General features: G+C 42.3%; 1 protein-coding gene across 4 annotated transcripts in view; it reads left to right on the top strand.

The window, feature by feature from the left end:
• Window positions 1-20,074, top strand: part of sgsm2 (small G protein signaling modulator 2) — a 91,965-nt gene that overhangs the window by 33,735 nt on the left and 38,156 nt on the right. For all 4 annotated transcript variants that reach the window (XM_029446697.1, XM_029446698.1, XM_029446696.1 and 1 more), the window contains exons 3-5: window positions 11,862-12,030; window positions 18,602-18,769; window positions 19,731-19,798. In XM_029446697.1, the coding sequence (XP_029302557.1) occupies window positions 11,862-12,030; window positions 18,602-18,769; window positions 19,731-19,798 (405 nt within the window). The remainder of the gene's footprint in view (window positions 1-11,861; window positions 12,031-18,601; window positions 18,770-19,730; window positions 19,799-20,074) is intronic.

Below are 20,074 nucleotides of genomic sequence, written 5' to 3'. Positions count from 1 at the left end.
AATGCACGGACAGAGTGAGAGAGGAGGTGAGCAGAGGAAGCGTGAGAAAGTGGAGGAAGTGGTGTCAAGATAAGGTGTGAATCACGATAATGTTACATACTAATGAACATACTATAATATGAATGTGTGTGTTTGAGATATTAAAGACAGAAGATAAGATAGGTGTTCATCGCTCCTGTGGAAACAGAGGATATCCATTTAACGTGTGTGTGTGTATGTTTGATAAAGTTTATGAAAGACTAAAGGATAATAAAGAGTGAATATCAGCTCTCGATGTGTTACTTTCTTTTGTTATAAATAAATGTTCACCGGCTCTGAACTTTTCTCTCCGTCTCCTTTCCTCCATTTTACATGCAGCTTGACTTTTTTCTTTTCTTGTGTTCCCTGCACCTTTATTTCCTTTCTGACTCACCTCCGTTATAATTACATTTTACTAAGCCCTGCCCTGAACCCACCAATCCCTCCTATATCCGCTGTATCATGCAACTCGGGCTGGAGGACTGCAGTCTTAGTCATAGCAGACTCTGCTTCTCTCGCTCTGAAAAGCTTCCATCACAGCTCCGACTCAAACAGCCAAGGTTGCAACTCAGCAAGGTGCAAAAAGGCAAAGCTAAATCTGTCCTGCTACGGCTGAAGCTCTGCACACAGCAGCTGCCGCAACAGTTCATTTCCAATGGCAACCGAAAGCAGATGCAGATTGGTCGCCATGCCAACCTGGCTGACCCCTTGACCATCTCTGCTCCCTCCCCCTCTTTCTTTCCAACATCCTGCCATCCCACGTAAGAGAGCAGGAAAAGGCGTGAGAGGCAGAAACCTCTAGAGACTGAGTCAATTTACACTAAATCTACCGGAGCTGGTCCTCCTGCAGGTTCGCCCAAGCACACTCTATCCACACCTGCGTCCAGCAGATACTGGAGAGTGCAGCCTGCCCAACACTGTCAACACACCTTTTACTGGGACTGACAGGCAAACATCAAGCACACATTTTATCATCTCTAATACATTTGACTTTTTTTTACATATATTAAAAATAAATCAGTAATCAGAAATGTAACATAAAAGGACTGATTTTAAGATTCTATACCTCAACCACGTATACTGTACATAAACCCACCTGTATGTCAATCACATGCACACCTGCATTTACATACGTACCCTTCACACATTTTTAATCAGTCTCTTTAAAAAAAGTTACAGTGTGTTTTTCTTTAATGCGATACGGAAGAAATAATGACATACCAGCTTCCCACCAGAAGGATATTCATAATCTGTGTTAATAAATAGCAGCCTCTGACTACTAGAAGCTGTCCCCCTTTTAAAGCTGACATTAAGAAGAATCACTGACACATTTTATGACTCAGGTAAAACTGGTAATTAAAGCTGCACTGGGTATTTATGAAATAAATCACAAAGAGGGAGCTGCAACAGCAAAGAACAGCAAAACCCCAAAATGTTTGCCTAAATGGATTTATGGTGTGACCACTGATGGGAAATCTCTGCCCAGAGGAAGAGATTAGATTAAATAGAAATAGAGGGAGGTAAATATGAGCCTGCTCTCTATGGCTGATTGATTTTACCTCACATTTTTCTTTTCCTCTCTGGAGTTTGGAGCCACTGATATAAAGAGTTGCCTAAAACAGCGTTAAATATAGCCTAGTCAGTTTGTTCCGTAGTATATTGTAGACAGGATTCATGACTTCATTTGGACTATTATATACGGGATTAAAAGGCTTCTATATTTTCTAATGGGGTGCAAGATCCCTGTGTGTATTGCATTCAAGGGTGTGTTGTGTGGCTTATGAATTCCTTTTATTTGGAAGAGGAAGTGTGGGTTATGTCCTCGTTTTAAAAAGTCACAGTGTCGCTTTGATCCGAATAACAGCTGCACAACAACATACTCGACAGAATGGCTGCATAAACACAGCAGCAGACTTTGTGATGCCCTTGTGGGAGAATGGCAGTTGATGAGAAAGTGGGAGGAAAGAGTGAGTGTTTCCCATCCTCTCTGCTAACACCAATATCTTCTCTGCCGTTTCTTCATCTCTCCTCCATGTTGTTGTTTTTTCTCTTGCAATCTCCTATATCTTTCTCAGGACTCTCTGTGCCTCTCTTTGTCTATCTGCACCTAAATCAGGAGTGGCAGCATGACTCATAAAGTCAGACAGGTATAGACTCTTGGAAATGGATAAAAAATAGTCCAGAGTACAATTATGTCAGAGCTACACACAACTATGTAATCATTTTACTGCACTATCATGTTGTGGTTTGGCTCAATATATGAATATGGTAAGTATATTGGCTGGTGTAAGATTATAGCTAGCTCTCTCTGCAAATGATAGGCATCCAGTTTTAGCTTCTCCGATCCTAAATCAAACCATTTCACAACTCAAAAAGATTTTGCAGTTCAGTGGGGAGTCTCGCTGCAATAATCACTCCCAGAACTATTTCTTTCAAGGCTTTGAAAAGATTTAGCTTCTGTGGCTCTGAGGTCTCCACTGAGAGGTATGTGTAGGGGTGTGTACAGTACAATATGTTATGGGCTATTTACAAATCTGATTATGGATTCCTCCCTCTCTGTGCTGGAAATACATAATCTCATGTTGTCTACATTTGACCAGTTAGAGATTTATAACCAAAAAAAAGCCCGAAGTATGAGCTACATTTTCACTTCCTGTTTTTTATCACTATTGATGTATTTTGGGTGGATTTTTCCACAGGCTTAAAGGTATAAAAGCTACAAATCCACCATGAGACAATCCATCACCAGTTACATTTAGACAGTAATGCACATTTATATCACATATCTTGTAGAGGCACACACATCTACTGTGTGTGTGTGTGTGTGTGTGTGTGTGTGTGTGTGTGTGTGTGTGTGTGTGTGTGTGTGTGTGTGTGTGTGTGTGTGTGTGTGTGTCAACTTGTAGGGCCTGAAGTTATCAGGATTATTAAAGTCATCAATCATCGCTCGCACATACATGCAGCTGTTTATTACTATTGTTGTGTGCGTACCAAGAGAAGTCATGATCAATAGAGAGGTGTCGTGTCTTTTGTTGATGAAATATCCAAGCCTGTTGTCTGCTCACTACGACGATGTATTATGGCAATTGTAGGTAATAAAATGATCACAATTACAGAGCTTGGGGGAGGCGGGGTTAGGGGGGGAATATTCCTCAGAAACCCAGAATTTTCTGAGATTAGAGTCGTACATTTCCGAGAAAAAATATCATACATTTATAAGAAAACTGACATGGCTTCACTTCACTGCAAGGTTGGACCAACCTCCTCACACTACAGATGGCAAACAGAGAGTGCCACACGTTGCACATGTTAGTGAGGAGGAGCAACAGTATGGAACATGGAGATATCCTGCATCTGTTCATTCACCTCCTCATCCAAACCACCATGTTGTTTTCTTCTGAATAAACCCAATTCACAGCGATGTCTCTTCAAAGTCCGGATGTTCATGATAATACGGTGATTCTGGGCTAAAATCACTTTAAGTATTTATTTATTGCTAAATCCCATTGCAAAGCATCATTTGATGTAGTCACCCACTGCAGGCATATTACAAGGCAAGCGTCTGTGGTGTGATGAGATTGATCCAACCTTGCATAGTGAAGCCATTTTTCCAAATATTGCTCACTACAGCAGACAATCTTACCATCTGGCTTTCTTTGACTCGCACGAAGGCAAATCATTTGCAGTATTGTAAAACAACACATGTAGAAGTTAAGTGTGAGAATTGGCCTAATCTTTTATCTGCTATCCATCGTCAGTCAGACCTGAGTGTCGAGGAGCCTGACATACGAGCAGAGAGCAGACAGAAGACGATGAGGCAGGAGCTGTACAATACAAACACAAACTGTGAGACACTGACAACAGCAGACACATAGAAAACCTGAGAGAGTTTGTCAGACAGACAGGAAGGGAGACGAGCAGTGCTGACTAATTAGCTTTGACTTCATTAAATCTGCTAATGATCTCAGTGGAGACAGTTCCGAGTGCACCTGCCACTACCTCTGATATACTTAGTGTCTGCACAAATGCTTTCAAAGGACAATGATCCAAATTATACAAAACATACACAATTCAGAAGATCATTAGTGTTGAATTTTTAAGGGGAGGAAAGTGTATACAAGTCTATGTTCACTATGTATTTAAATCTATACAAAATCATATTTCTGACCCCTTTAAAAAGTAGCAATGTCTGCTTGCATCCATAGGAATCTTGTACTTCACAAGGACGAAGTTTAAAGAATAGTGTAAGATGCCATTACAGTTTGTGTTTCTTCACTGTTTTTTATTACAGATTCAAACCTGCACACGGTAAGGTGATGGTTCCCGGAGAGGAACCATCACCTTACCGTGGTGGAGAGGTTTGTGTGTCCCTATGAACCTGAGAGCTGTGTTGTCTGGAGCCTTGTGCTCCTGGTAGGGTCTCCCGAGAGAAATTGGTCTCAGGCCAGACTAAGAATGGTTCAAAATGACCTCATGAAAAAAAGGGAGAGAAGGAGAGACCCTGCCCGGAGGAAGCCCGGGGCCCCCGTCTGGAGCCAGGCCCAAAGGGAGGGCCCGACAGCGAGCGCCTGGTGGCCGGGTTTGCCATGGAGCCCGGTCGGGCACAGCCCGAAGAAACTACGTGGTGCCTCCCATCCATCCATCCTGTGGGCCCACCACTCACAGGAAGAACCGCTGGGGTCGGGTGCGCTGTCACACGGGTGGCAGTGATGGTCAGGGACCTCGACGGACCAGACCCGGGCAGCAGAGGCTGGCTCTGGGGAAGTGGAAAGTCACTTCTCTGTCAGGGAAGGAGCCGGAACTAGTGCGGGAGGTGGAGTGCTACCAGTTGGATCTGGTGGGGCTTACCTCTATGCACAGTCTTGGCTCTGGAACCGTACTCCTGGATAGGGAACCTCCTGCCCAAGGTGTGAGGCGTCGGGCGGGTGTGGGGATACTCACAAGTCCCCGGCTGAGCACCGCTACGTTGGAGTTCACCCCGGTGGACGAGAGGGTCGCCTCCCTACGCCTTCGGGTTATGGGGGGAACACTCTGACTGTTGTTTGTGCCTATGCCCCAAACCGCAGTTCGGAGTATCCGGCCTTCTTGGAGACCCTGAATGGAGCCCTGCAGGGGGCTCCAGTAGGGGACTCCGTAGTCTTGCTGGGAGACTTTAACGCACATGTGGGAAACGATGAAGACACCTGGAGAGGCGTGAGGAACGGCCTCCCTGATCTAAACCCGAACCTATTAAGAGTGAATTAAATGATTATATATATATACAATGTAAAAAGGATTGTTCATAGTACTGAAACGACAAAAAAAATAGCATCCCAGATTCTTAGCCTCTTTTAGCTAATTGTCTTTGTTCAATGGCATATCCTTAAAATAACAATATATAACCATAACCATACATCGCTGTCATCAACCCCTTACGCAGTTATGATAAACATGTACACTACATGAGCAGTACACAATAGCAGAAAGACAAAATGAGGTGAACATTAGGTGAGCCGCTAAAGAGCCAGATATTTTTTCTCGGGTTAGCAGAGTGCAAAGCACAGCCAGAGAGTGAGTATTGGACTCTATTGTGGTTGTGTAAATAGCCAATTCTTTGGTAACATGTTAGCCATCAAAATGTCTCCTAAAAATATTTTTCCCATACAACAAAACTGCATTGTCAATTACGTTACAAGGGAAACATGTTTTCTCCTGGAGTACATCTGTAGAAGTCCATGTAGGAAGAACGATGGGGAGGACGGAGAAGGGGGGAGTGTCCCGTGTGAAAACAAAAGTCAACGTTGACTTCTTTTAAATGTACGTGCATAAGTTAAATAAAGTAACAACCATATTTATTTTAAGCCAAACCATCTCTAAACCTAACCAAGTGGCTTTGTTGCCTTTTTGTTGTGTTTTTGTTTTCAATTCATAACGTTACCCACGTGTTTAAAGCTGTGACTGTAATGCAGAAGACAATATGTTTCCCTGGAAACTGTCAATTGCTTTGTAGTTATGGAGCAGAGATGGTTATATACTACACAGTAAGTGCTCATTGGTTCAGCTTATTCTGAGTATAATAATATGCAAAACCAGTGCTGCCCAAGCTTGAGTCTGCAGTATATCAGTTATTAACAAAGAAGAGTATGTATATATATATATATATATATATATATATATATATATATATATATATATATATATACACATATACATATATATATATATACATATATTTATACATAAACATATACATATACATATATATATACATATACAAATATATATATATATATATATATATAACACATTTATACATATATATATATATATATATATATATATATATACATATATATATATATACATATATTATATAACATATACATATATATATATACATATACAAATATATATATATATATATATATAACACATTTATACATATATATATATATATATATATATATATATATATATATATATATATATATATATAGCAGAAACTGGAGGTATTGGGCAAATTGGCTACACAAAAACAGTGCGTTCTGTGTTGTGAGTGTTGTGTAACAGAGCTGGGAGTAACTGGCCCTCTGCTCCAGGTATGTCCAAATTACAGCACTTATTTCTGCATGTTTTTTCCTCAATCCCAATATGAAGGCAATTACACACATGATAGAAAGGATTTGATGATTCATTAGAGCCACAGACACCCAAACATGAATTAGCAGGTTGATCACAAGGGAAGGCAGCAGAATGAGAGGAGCGGGGTGCGGTCTCTTTCCTGTGAGAGTTGCTCACATCCTCTGCTCCATTTTTGCGTTTCCACAGAAACAGCCATGCATTGATGTTCCCTCCTAGACTATCACACACTCTGTAAACCTCCACTCCAGCTCAAACTTTACAGCCCTAATGCTTACTAATCCCTAAGTATTACAATATAATATTATAGAGTATAATAATGGAGTATTGTAGTATTAATATACTTCTCTATAGATTAGCATGTTAATCTGCCAGAATAAAGCAGCTGTGAATACACTGTGTGAAGAGCTTGTTGAGCTAAAAACCTCTCAGCACTCCCTCTAAGGCTCGGAGAGAAGCAATAAAAGCAGACTATTACACTCATAAAGCATGTTTTCCCAGCATCACAGAGAATTATGTTGTTGTTGGTCATTATATTCCACTGTAATATCCACTACATTCACCTCACAAGAAGACAGCCGCAGAAACTCAGCATGCTGAGAAGTGCAGAGAGACTTTTTCTATTTTCTTTCTAATATATATTAATATTCTCTGCGGTTGCTGTAGGTTTACATGGAGACCCATTCGCATGAATGCAGTACTTTTTCAGAAACCCTTTATTAAATTTATGTTTACCAATAAGTCAGCACATTATTTAAACGTATTAAACCACGAACCACATATATGAAATGAGCACGAGGCAGATTCTCTGTTTGTGTTCCATCCATCCATCCATCATCTATCGCTTATCCGGGGTCGGGTCACGGGGGCAGCAGCTCCAGTAAGGAACCCCAAACTTCCCTTCTCCGGGCCACATCCACCAGCTCCAACTGGGGGATCCCGAGGCGTTCCCATGCCAGTGAGGAGATATAATCTCTCCACCGAGTCCTGGGTCTTTCCAGGGGTCTCTTCCCAGCTGGACATGCCTGGAACACCTCCCTAGGGAGGTGGCCAGGTGGCATCCTTACTAGATGCCCGAACCACCTCAACTGGCTCCTTTCAACGCAAAGGAGCAGCGGCTCTACTCCGAGTCTCTCACGGATGGCTGAGCTTCTCACCCTATTTCTAAGGGAGACGCCAGCCACCCGTCTGAGAAAACCCATTTTGGCCGCTTGTACCCGTGATCTCGTTCTTTCGGTCATGACCCAGCCTTCATGACCATAGGTGAGGGTAGGAACGAAGATCACCTGGGAAATCGAGAGCTTTGCCTTCTGGCTCAGCTCTCTTTTCGTCACAACGGTGCGGTAAAGCGAATGTAATACCGCCCCCGCTGCTCCGATTCTCCGGGCCAAACTCTCGCTCCATCGTGCCCTCACTCGCAAAAAAGGCCCCAAGGTACTTGAACTCCTTCACTTGGGGTAAGGGCTCATTCCCTACCCGGAGTAGGCAATCCACCGGTTTCCTGCTGAGAGCCATGGCCTCAGATTTTGAGGTGCTGATCCTCATCCTAACCGCTTCACACTCGGCTGCGAACCGATCCAGTGACTGCTGAAGGTCACAGACCGATGACGCCATCAGGACCACATCATCCGCAAAGAGCAGCAATGAGATCCTCAGGCCACCAAACTGCAACCCCTCTCCTCCACGACTACGCCTCGATATCCTGTCCATGAAAATTACAAACAGGATTGGTGATAAAGCGCAGCCCTGGCGGAGGCCAACATTTACGGGAAACGAGTCCGACTTACTGCTGAGTATCCGTACACAACTCTCGCTTTAGGCGTACAGGGATTGGATGGCCCTCAGAAGTGACCCCCTCACCTCATACTCCCGCAGCACCTCCCACAGTATCACCCGGGGGACCCGGTCATACGCCTTCTCCAGATCCACAAAACACATGTAGACCGGTTGGGCGTACTCCCAGGCCCCCTCCAGGATCCTTGCGAGAGTGAAGAGTCGGTCCATTGTTCCACGACCAGGACAGAATCCGCATTGTATCGGCCGAACCCTCCTTTCCAGCACCTTGGAGTAGACTTTACCGGGGAGGCTGAGAAGTGTGATACCCCTGTAGTTGGCACACACTCTCCGGTCCCCCTTTTTGAATAGGGGAACCACCACCACCCCAGTCTGCCATCCCCTAGGCACTGTCCCAGACTTCCACGTAATGTTGACGAGGTGTGTCAACCAAGACAGCCCCTCAACACCCAAAGCCTTCAGCATTTCTGGACGGATCTCATCAACCCCTGCGGCTTTGCCACTGTGGAGTTGTTTGACTATCTTAGTGACTTCCAACAGGGAAATTGACGATGGTCCCCCATCAGCTTCTAGCTCTGCCTCTACCATAGAGGGCGTGTTAGTCGGATTCAGGAGTTCCTCAAAGTGCTCCTTCCACCGCCCAATAACCTTCTCAGTCGAAGTCAGCACCCTTGCTGTACACACCTTGGGCAACTCCGGAGAAGAATAGAGTCCAACCCCTATCCAGGAGTACGATTCCAGAGCCAAGACTGTGCGTAGAGGTAAGCCCCACCAGATCCAACTGGTAGCGCTCCACCTCCCGCACTAATTCCGGCTCCTTCCCCCACAGAGAGGTGAGAGAGAGGTTCCACGTCCCCAGAGCCAGCATCTGCTTCCCGGGTCTGGTCCGTCGAGGTCCCTGACCATCACTGCCACCCATGTGACAATGCACCCGTCCCCAGCGGTTCTTCCTGTGAGTGGTGGGCCCACAGGATGGATGGATGGGAGGCACCACGTAGCGTCTTCGGGCTCTGTGGCAAACCCGGCCACCAGGCGCTCGCTGTCGGGCCCTCCCTCTGGGCCTGGCTCCGGGCAGGGTCTCTCCTTCTCATTCCCTTTTTTTCATGAGGTCGTTTTGAACCAGTCCTAGTCTGGCCCCTCGCCATAGACCAATTTGCCTTGGGAGACGCAACCAGGAGCACAAGGCTCCAGACAACACAGCTCTCAGGTTCATAGGAACACACAAACCTCTCCACCACGTTAAGGTGATGGTTCCTGGAGAGAGAGAATAATCCTTCTACGATGTTGTTTTTACCATCAGCCCTAAAAAGCTCATTATGGCCGAGCGTTAATGCAACAATTACAGAGGGAGGGAGACGGCTAATGGACGGGCCACAGCTAGAGAGACACTGTTTACCTCCACTTCTGCCTCATTCTCTGCATATGAGTCGATGCATTTCTCTGCTCTTTCTGCTTCTTCTAGTATACTAATGTCCTGTTGGAATACAACATTGCACATGATATATGATCATCAGTATAAAGTGAGTTAGTCAGCAGTGATAGGTTATATTGCTGTGTGGATGTTCAGATGACTATAAACAATCAATGCTGTGCACCGTTACTATGACAACCAGCTGAGATGTCAAGGCATAACTGCATATTTAACAGTGTTTTTCATAAGCTTATTCTGATGTGTATTGTTATTTATTTTCTTCTATTTTGATGCATTTTGTGTTATTTCTCTTTTTTAATGTGGTTAAATAGTGCTGGGCAATAATTAAATATGCTAATGTTCTTCTCTCAATACAATCATATTGTGTATATAAAATAGTGGAATGGCCATGCTGCCTTCGTCCCTCGTGCTGAATAGTTTAATTTGACCATTAGTTGTTCTAATGTAAAACATAGTCAACTTAACTGAACTTACATAAGTCGGACAAACACGAGCAGTTTCGTTGAGCCAGCAGCTGCTTAGTTATATCAGGAGAAACAGGATCACGGCTGATTCTAACAAACTGCTGGAGGTTCTTTGGGGATTGTCTGAAGTGGATGTGCATTATGTTTTACATTGCTTCACTTTTAAACCCAGAACATACCATGTGACTTACTTAATACACACATATAAAACTGCACAACTGGACATCCAATGCACTGTTTCTATCTGAGGAGAAGTATTCCATGATGTAAGATACTAGCATCGTATCAAAGACTTGACAGTCAACTTGGACTTGATGAAAAAGACTTTAAAACAGCTCTGCTATGCTTCTTCAGTTTTGTACACTGTGTACATAAGTCATGATAAAGTTTGTATTTAAGTTATGTATTTCTGTATTCTTCTGCTTTTCACATTATCACTTATTAAATGCCGATTTCCTCAAAGTGTTACTTCTTAGTCTCACGTTCACATTTACTGTCGCTGTAAAGAAATTGTCAGGCAGTCAACTTTTACAACCCATTTTCTTTTTTATTGCAGATTTCTGTCACTGCTTTCTGCTGCAGAGACCAATTTCCCCACACAGATATCATTAAAGTTCATATTGTCTTATCTTTATCAGTAAAGAACAGACGACCCAAGTACCCGCAGTGTAAAGGGCACACTCAGGGAGCAGCTGCACACGGGTTACTACCTCCAACCCTCATAATATTTAAAGACTTGTCAGTGGCCAACAATTGGGCCTCACTTCTGAAAATCACATTTCAGGTGACTGTTGCTTCTGATTGAATAGGCAGCCTTCATCTCTCCCCAGAGCAAGTCCATTAACAAACTCCTGCAGTTGGAGTGAAGAGACGAGTCGCAGAAACATCTTGACATTAGTGCAGATACAGAGGACACTAGGCTTTACATTCACTTAATCGTTCTCTTTATACTCTTGTGCTACTTATAGCATATATTGTAGCTCAACAATGACTGAACACTGGCTGTCGACATTTTAAGAAAGATCTGTATACAAAATCTAATGGGAAAATTGCCATTCATGCTCAACAGAGGATGAATCTTTTCCTTGTTGGATACTTTACAAGCTTTCATTTACCGCCAGTCTCTCAGGACACAATTTGTACATTGCATTCACTTCGCTCCCAAGAACATCTCTGTCCACACTTCCCTACACAATCCCTACTGGAGGAACTGCTGGATTAGTTAAATCATTCAGCTGTGCAGGAAGTCAGTGAACCCCACCGAGGAAGTGTCTTGAGCTGTAGTGCACACGAGTTATCTTGTTCTTATTGATACATTGAGGATGCACTGCTCCTCATTTCTTTGGTTAAGAGCGAAGTGAATGTTTCACATATTTGAACCAATTATTTCTATTGTCTTTCATATTTTCATTTAGCTAATAATCTCTCATACCTGCTGCCTTCCTCACATTGGTCATGTTGCTACTCTCTTTCTTCTGTTCTCCCCTCTTGTCAACCTCACCGCTCCTAACTCTGATTCTCCTTTCTCTCTCCAGCTGCCATCGAGGCCTGCCTGGGTCACCTGCTGAAGAGACGGGCAGCTGGTTTTCTCCGCAGCGACAAGATCGCTGCCCTCTTCACCAAAGTTGGCAAAGTCTACGACACAGCTGGCGAGATTTGCCGTAAAGTGCAAGAGCAACTCCAGCAGCAGGCTGATCTCACCAGGTTGGTCACACTACCCCCCCCCCCCCCCCCTTTTGTTTTTACTTTCTAGTCAAATGAATTCCTACAAAAAAAGAGGCAGTTTTGATTAAGTTTAAATTCATGGAGTGTTCAAGGGATCATACCTGACACAATCTGAATTAGATTTGTGCAAATTGGGTGAATCTGCTTTGTTAATGAGAGGAAGAGACACTCTTCTCCATCACAGCCCACTTTGTGATGAGGATAATACGACTCGTAGTGTAGCTTTAATTATGTACCATGAACTAATTAACATCAGCACCAATACATTTACTAGTAAGACACAATAACAGGAACACCTTCAATCCAACAAGGTCTCCCTGTGATACATCCAACTCTATCTTTGTGAAAGAGTGAATTTGTAATGAATAAAAATGAATGATGACTAATTTCACAGTGCCCCAGTAAGACCTGACAGTGAGGCAGGAAGGACGTAACCAGGGCCTTGAAACTGGTATTGAATTGAATGTATTTGATTTGATTGGAGAGTTCCAATACAGAGCATGAAACTCTTGTCCCTAGTTGGGCTTCTACATGTGCAGTGTAATTAAAGACTCCTGTCAATGTCGTTAGCAACACCTGGGCTTTTCCTGCTGACGAGTTCAAATGTCTGCTGTGAAAATATATATAAATAATGTTCAGTTTTTGTTGAATGAGAGATTTGTTGTTGTGACATTAGTGTGAGGCATCAGACTAATGTACCTATGGGGTTGAATCCAAAGTGCTTCCTCACATTACGTCTCCGATGGTTTGGTGTCATCATTATCTGTTCAGCACCGGTCACTAGTTTTCTCCATTTTGAATCAACAGTTGCTTAGTTTATCAATAGGGACGTGCAGAGTACATTTTACCAACACAGTAAAGTTTGAATGGGGACAGATGAGACCTGTACCTTCACCTCCTGTATAAACGTTTTATAAGTGCACTGGGAACAGATTAAACCATATTTAAAAAGAAAAGCTTTAAAATGTGAGGACATTATCTCCCAACAGAATTCCTGCTTTTCCCATTTTATTCCTTTTTTTTTGTGTGGGCTGCACTAGTGTTTCATACATGCAGCACCGATGAGATATAGATATGCATAACCACCTGTTCACCACATGTGCTGTTCCTCGACTTTCAACATTTCAACATGCAATAAACCTTTCAGTGTGAATGGATAGAAAATAATAAGCTTAATCAAGACAATTCAAAACCCTGAGACTGCCTTTTCTACTGCTTTAACATTAATGTTATGCCCATTTTAAGTATTTACACAGATTTATTTAGGCATTATTAACGGTCTGTCATTCCTTGTCCACCAAGTCATTATCTCCATGTAAAACACACAACTATAGATCCCTCAGCAACACACACAATCTCTGGTCAGTTGAGTGTTTACTAAAGCTGAGCAATCTGTGTTCACACTGTGATAAGCCTCAGACTTGTTTCTGTGTGTGTGTGTGTGTGTGTGTGTGTGTGTGTGTGTGTGTGTGTGTGTGTGTGTGTGTGTGTGTGTGTGTGTGTGTGTGTGTGTGTGTGTGTGTGTGTGTGTGTATGTGTGTGTGTATGTAAGCCCATTAATTGTCCATTAGCCTGAGACACATGGCTACCACATGACACTCCAGGACTGCAGAGAGGTTTCCAAATGGAGCAGATAAAGCAAAGTACACACACACACTTATACACACCACTGATGCACAAACAATAAAACACAGGCAGCCTGGGCAGCGAGACGTCACTGTATGGCAGCGTTCCATGATGTAAATCAGGAGGTAAATGTGTTTGGGTACGCTGGGCACTCAGCGCTCTGTCTTCATATGAGCCGCCTTCTCCCGTTCATCTGTCACACCTCATTGAACTTTATTTCCCCAGACACACAACATTAAAACCTATTATTGTGCATGGATCTGGTTTGCAAGTCCAACCATGGAGCTTAATCCGGAGCCAAAAGTTTTGATCATTTAAAAAAATAAATAAAGAAAATGAAACTTGATCTTGAACTTTGAAAAATACAAAAATATGTTCAAACTAAAAATAAGTGAATGAAAAGTTTTTTCAGGTTGAATATTATTTTTATTCAGTTCTGTAATTCTTTTAAATAATGCATTTATTTACACACACACACACACACACACACACACACACACACACACACACCCACCCACCCTGCCCCGTCTCCCTGTCATCCCACTTTAGGGCTCCATCTCTCATTTACCCTGGTTACCAGGGTAACGTGGTTTGCGCCACTGGCGGTGAAAGAGACAGAGAGATAGACTACAAGCAGACATCAACAGTTACTGCGGTGAAGTGAATGGTAATTACAGCAGAGAGTGTGTGTGTGTGTGTGTGTGTGTGTGTGTGTTGTATTTGAGCTTGTGTTATCAGAAGGCTGCCGGTGGACACCCTGCCATGGCTCCTTGTCTCTTTTATTCCTTCTCAAACTCCTTTTTTAATATCTTTCTTTCCAACATAGCAGTGATGAAGTACCAGCAGCCCACTCTGTTTTCCTTTCTCCTTCTCATTCTGACACACTGAATAAAGAGCAAAACTAACATATCATCTGCATGTATTTCCCATCCTGCAATGCGAGCAGCAGACCTGCTGTGTCTAAGCTCTCATCCACATTAAAGGATGATTCTACTTTTTTACAAACGGAGTCTTATTTTCATCGTCTTGGCCATCGGTTCTATATAATGATGTAGCGACATCATTCAATCAACGAATGAATAAATTAACTAATCAGATGGTTCGGCAGAAAGGCAAATACTAAAATCACCCAGAGTGTTATTAACATCAACACAGCATAACTAGGTTACGTGACTGACAGGCGTCGAGCTAATCTACCTGCTATGTGAGGTTCTTTTACATCACTATATATATATATATATATATATATATATATATATATATATATATATATATAGACGGCTCTGACTCTGGGTTTGACTTTGTTATAAAAACTGTTAGATTTGATACATTTCTGTAGGAAAAATAACATTTGTTGTTAAGCAAAACATTTAACAGCAACTATCTTGATATTAACCAGTTTGATCATTTTTCATTCTCAAATATGAGGATTTGATGCTTTACTAATAAGTTTGACTAAAACAAGCAATTTAAAGTGCAGAGTTGTGTTATGCACTTCTTGCAGAATTAGCTAAATTAAGTTTACTGACGCCTTCTTTCATCATAAGAGCCTCCAATCAGTTTGAAAGATAAATGAATAACGTGGTTTAGACAATCTGAATAAAACGTTGGCTGTGTGTTTCTGGCCATACTGGACTTCTTTGTGTTCCCTGACCTCTGAAAGGACTTTGGTGATTAACAATGCTTTCACACATGACCTGTTTGGTTCAGTTTGTTTGGGCTGGTGTGAAAGCTGTCAGTCGAGCTCAGGTGTGAACCAAACAACCGAACAGAGATCGCCTGAAAGGTTTCTGCTTCCAAGTGGACTCTGGTGTGGTTCGGTTCAGTGTGAAAGCGAACAGACTAACCACAGGATTTGATGATGCGTATATGTGATTCTGGTAGTGAAAACGAACTACACCGTCTCCCACAAACACATACACCTGTTTGAAATATCTCCAGTATGTTTAATGTTTAATGCTCAGACACAGAGAACAAATACCTTTACCTGAACAAACTGTTCCTCACACAAAATGTAAGTGAACACATCATCAAGCACAAGCACTGAAATTCACATCATGCAAATCCAGAGGCCTAATAAATCACCCTGACATATTCCTTTTCGCATTCATATTTATGTGTCAGCTTAAAATGCAATCTGTTTGTTATCAATTCAGTTAGCTACATGTTGACATTTGTTGACTTTTTCATTTTTGTAAAGAACAATAGTGTGCAGCATGGAGAAGGAGAGAACAGCACAGTGTAGGCAGGGATGTTTCCATAGAGGAGATTTACACATTTGATCAAGCCTTCTGTAATTACAAAGAGATTATACACTTGTGCTTACAAGCAATACATCATCATAGAATGCATAATGCAGCTCATTGAGCTGGTTTCTGAATTATGTAGTCGGTATTTTTGCAGTTTATTGGCCATACAAGCCAATGAGGAAGTGCCTTAAAACTGCCTCCTTTCAAATATCCAGCAGGGGGCGACTCCTCTGGTTGTAATTGGAAGTCCAATTGTAGACGTCTGTGAGGGAATGATCCTACTTCTCACACGATTTATTAACTCAGTAAACATTTTTCGAACAAGTTTATATTCTCAATCTCTAGTTTTAAGTCTTCTTCAATACAGCATGATGTTCATTTTGTAAATGATGGTCCCAATTAGACTAACATTGACAATAAAGCAGTGTTTGCTTTAGGGTCTGGCTACCTTGTGATTGACAGACCGCTACCACTGTGTTGTCCGGTTTGGATGTGGTTCTTGTAGGTCTGGCTGCGTCACAAAATATCTATGGTAAGGGTTAGGAAAAGATGTCATGTAGTGAAGTGAGTGTGTTGTGTAATGAAGTCGGTGTGGCGATGGTAAAAATGTCAAACTCGAGGCTTTGAAACCAGAGTTCACAAGCTAATGGGTGATGTCACTGCGACTACATCCACTTCTTATATACAGTCCATGGTTTACATCTCAAAATGGGTTCTCCAATAAACAAGTCAGACAGTGACCGCTGCTCACAACTCGATCATACATTTAAAAAATGTTCTGAGCAGATTTAGTTTATGATGGATAAACTGGACTGGATGGACCTTTACTATCAGGTTAACTGGTGATGATGGACAGCAGAGTTAGAATTATCCCGGGTTAAAGGCTACAAGCACTGCAATGATAATAAACCATCAACAGAGGGAGTAGCAGCTAAACTTAAAACATTTTAAAAAAAAAATGTTTAAGTTACACATCACACATTAGCACTTTTTGTGAGGGGGATGAGAGTTTTTCCTTGTATGTAGTATATGTGATGCTTATATATAAAGAAGTGATATTTAATTATGTGATTACTATTTGCGATATATTCTTATTAGACTATGTTTTGGTCACCATGGGACCATTAAAATCTAAGGAGTTATTCTTATGGATGCATGAACCTTTCTAATGATAATGAAACATCTGACCTGGTGAAGAGTTCAGTTCAGGTCACCAGACGGACGGATAGTATCATCCTTTGGCCCTGTCAGTAGTGTGGAAAAGACAGTATACAGAAATTAAATACAGTACAAGTAACAACAAAAGCAACGTATACCTGGAGGTGAAACGTATAGAAGGTATACATGAAGCATGCAGGAGGAGATGCTCATGTTACATGTCAAAGCAACACACTGCAGCTTTTATTGAGAAAAGCAAAACCCTTTCTCTTTTGCATTCTGTATTATCTCCAACATCATCCTAATGCTGCCCCCATCCCCTGGAGCAATGCCACACACACACACACACACACACACACACACACACACACACACACACACACACACACACACACACATACACGCACTTCTTCAAAATGGTAGGGGAATGCAAAAATCGTGACTTAGCACACACACAAATGCTGGGGGATTGCTAACATCGTGACTAAGGCAGCCGAGCTCAGCTCAGCACAGACACACAGACTGAACACACGTTCATTAGCTTGTTGAAGTGTGAGTGTGAGAGTGTGTGTGTGTGTGTGTGTGTGTGTGTGTGTGTGTGTGTGTGTGAAAATGGTCTTGTCTGATTGCTTGAGAAGTGCAAGAGAGCAAACTCTGTCCGGGATGAGAGTGCTCATCTCTTCAGGCTGACATCATGCATCTGCATCCATATTCATGAAATACTTCAGCCAGCTGATTTCTAACATAGAATGGCACCTTTTGTCTGACATGTTATAGATTTATTGGAAACCAAACTGCAGTTATAAGTAATGATGAGTGGTAATGCAGTCTAACAACTCATCATGCTGTTAAATGCTGCCTTCTGTTAGTCAAAGACCCAATTACTTTTCATCACTAAACCTTCCCACTGCTAACTTGAACATGCGTTAATTTTGCATAAGTATTTGTATTATTGTATTATTAGTATTTAATTAACTCCGCCATGGAGGTTGCATTTTATTGGCTTGGTTTGTTCGTTGTCAGCAGGAATAAGGAAAAATGACTTTCCAGAAAAATGTGAAAAAAGGTATTTTTGCTGCATTCGTGTGGCGTCGGAATTATCGGAGAAATTAGTTCCCGACTTGGAAAATTCAAAACAACGGCCCCTCAAATCGGAAAGTCTCGAAGATGTTGTTGGGTTGTTGGGTTGATGATTCTGAGCAATAAAATACAACACATCTCTTTAGCGTCCGTCTTGTTTCCACATTACAACTTCAAGGTTAGGAACACACCAAAGTAGGAAGATCAACTTCCTGGAAATGGGAAGCATGTGAATGCACCACTGGCCTGGGCAGAGGTCAGCCCCTCTCACTCTAATTCCTATCTTTTTAGGAGATAGGAATTAGTGTAATAGTGTCCTTGTTATAGGACACTATAAGCAATGTCGATACATCATTTGTTTTCTGCACAATACACACACAAGTCTCGTCTGTAGTACTGGTTGTTAATAATATTGACCTGCGCTTTGTGCCCTGCAGGAGAACCCAGAGTGTGGGCCATGAACCTCTGAGGAGACAGGGATCCTCCACCACCAGCCGCCCCCCTCAGCCTCTCTCTGCCCAGGCCATCAAACACATCTGGGTCCGAACAGCTCTCTTCGAGAAGGTTCTGGACAAGCTAGTGCAGTACATCGTGGACAACTCCAGGTGATTTGTTTAATTTTCACATCATCACACAACAGTGATTCACAGTAGCCCACTCCAGGTTTTGTTGTAGCTGAACGATAAACAGTGCCTTGAATTACCTATTTAGTGATCCATTCTTCTCTTCCGGTTGCTTTGTTCTGGGCTCTGTCTGGCTAACAACTGCTGTGTGCTTCAACAAACTGTCCACTCTCTTCACTGATCAAAGCCTCAAGCATGAGGTGCACTGATGGCGTCCACAGACATACGATGATGTGAATAACCCTTTTAAGTGGAGAAAGGTATACCATAAAACTGGAGTGGAGTTGCTTGAAGTTGTTTCGCTGTTCCAGTGCAACTGGGCAATTATAGAAAAACTTGATGTCATGTTCAGACAACTGCAGCGTATTTCATCTAATGAAGCATCCATGGTAAATGTCAAGACCTCAATGGTAAAGAGCAAGCGTTCAAGACTCACAAAGAAAGAAATCCATCTCAAATACTTATATAGCATCAAACAGCAACCTCAACAGACCTGCAGCCTCAATTGTGAAGCAAGTTTAACTAAGTGTGGCTCTCGAACATTACTGATCCTGGACAAATAATATCATGAGGCTGATTATCAACTGGCATTATCAGAAGCATAAGTGAGAGTATCCAGAGTTGAAGTCCGAGAGCAGCCTCCGCACTGTCAGGAATAAAATAAACTCAGCACTATGCATTAGCAGCTATAATAGTTATTATTTAGGCTGTTAAAAAACAATATCTTCGGTTTGTTTTTTCAGTTTGTTTTGTGGTACCAGAAAACCTAAGTTAAGTTAAGTTAAGCATTTGGGGCAGTTCAGGGTTTGGTGCCTTGCTCAAGCACACCTCTCCAGCTACCAGTGCGCTGTACTTAAACCTCCGGCTCCCGAGTCAATCCCCTAATGAAGTGATTTGATAAAGTTCTCCTTGATTCACTTTTTTTCTGTGTTTATCTCTGCAGTAAATACTATGAGAGGGAAGCTCTGATGCATGACACAGTCTTCGGGCCCATCTTGGCAGCCCTACTGGGTGAGTATATCACACTGTGCTTTAACTGCCAAAATTACTGGAGGCCAGTAACAAAAAGTACAAAACACCAGAAGCCAGAACTATTAGTTCTGTGTTCATGTACAATCAACTATTATATCAACAAATAAGACAGTCATACCAGGAATTGCACACATAAAAATCACCACATCTCCAAGCACTTTCTAAAGCTAAAGCTATTTGTATACAGAAGACAATTTCAACAGTGTGGCAGGCAGCAGGAGTAAAGGCAGGCAGCAGGCAGGAGGATGAGGCAGA

This window comes from Cottoperca gobio, chromosome 13 (genome assembly GCF_900634415.1).
Source record: "Cottoperca gobio chromosome 13, fCotGob3.1, whole genome shotgun sequence".
Taxonomy (NCBI): Eukaryota; Metazoa; Chordata; class Actinopteri; order Perciformes; family Bovichtidae; genus Cottoperca; species Cottoperca gobio.
The sequence above is the reverse complement of the archived record's forward strand: the minus strand, read 5'-3'. Positions and strand labels throughout refer to the sequence as shown.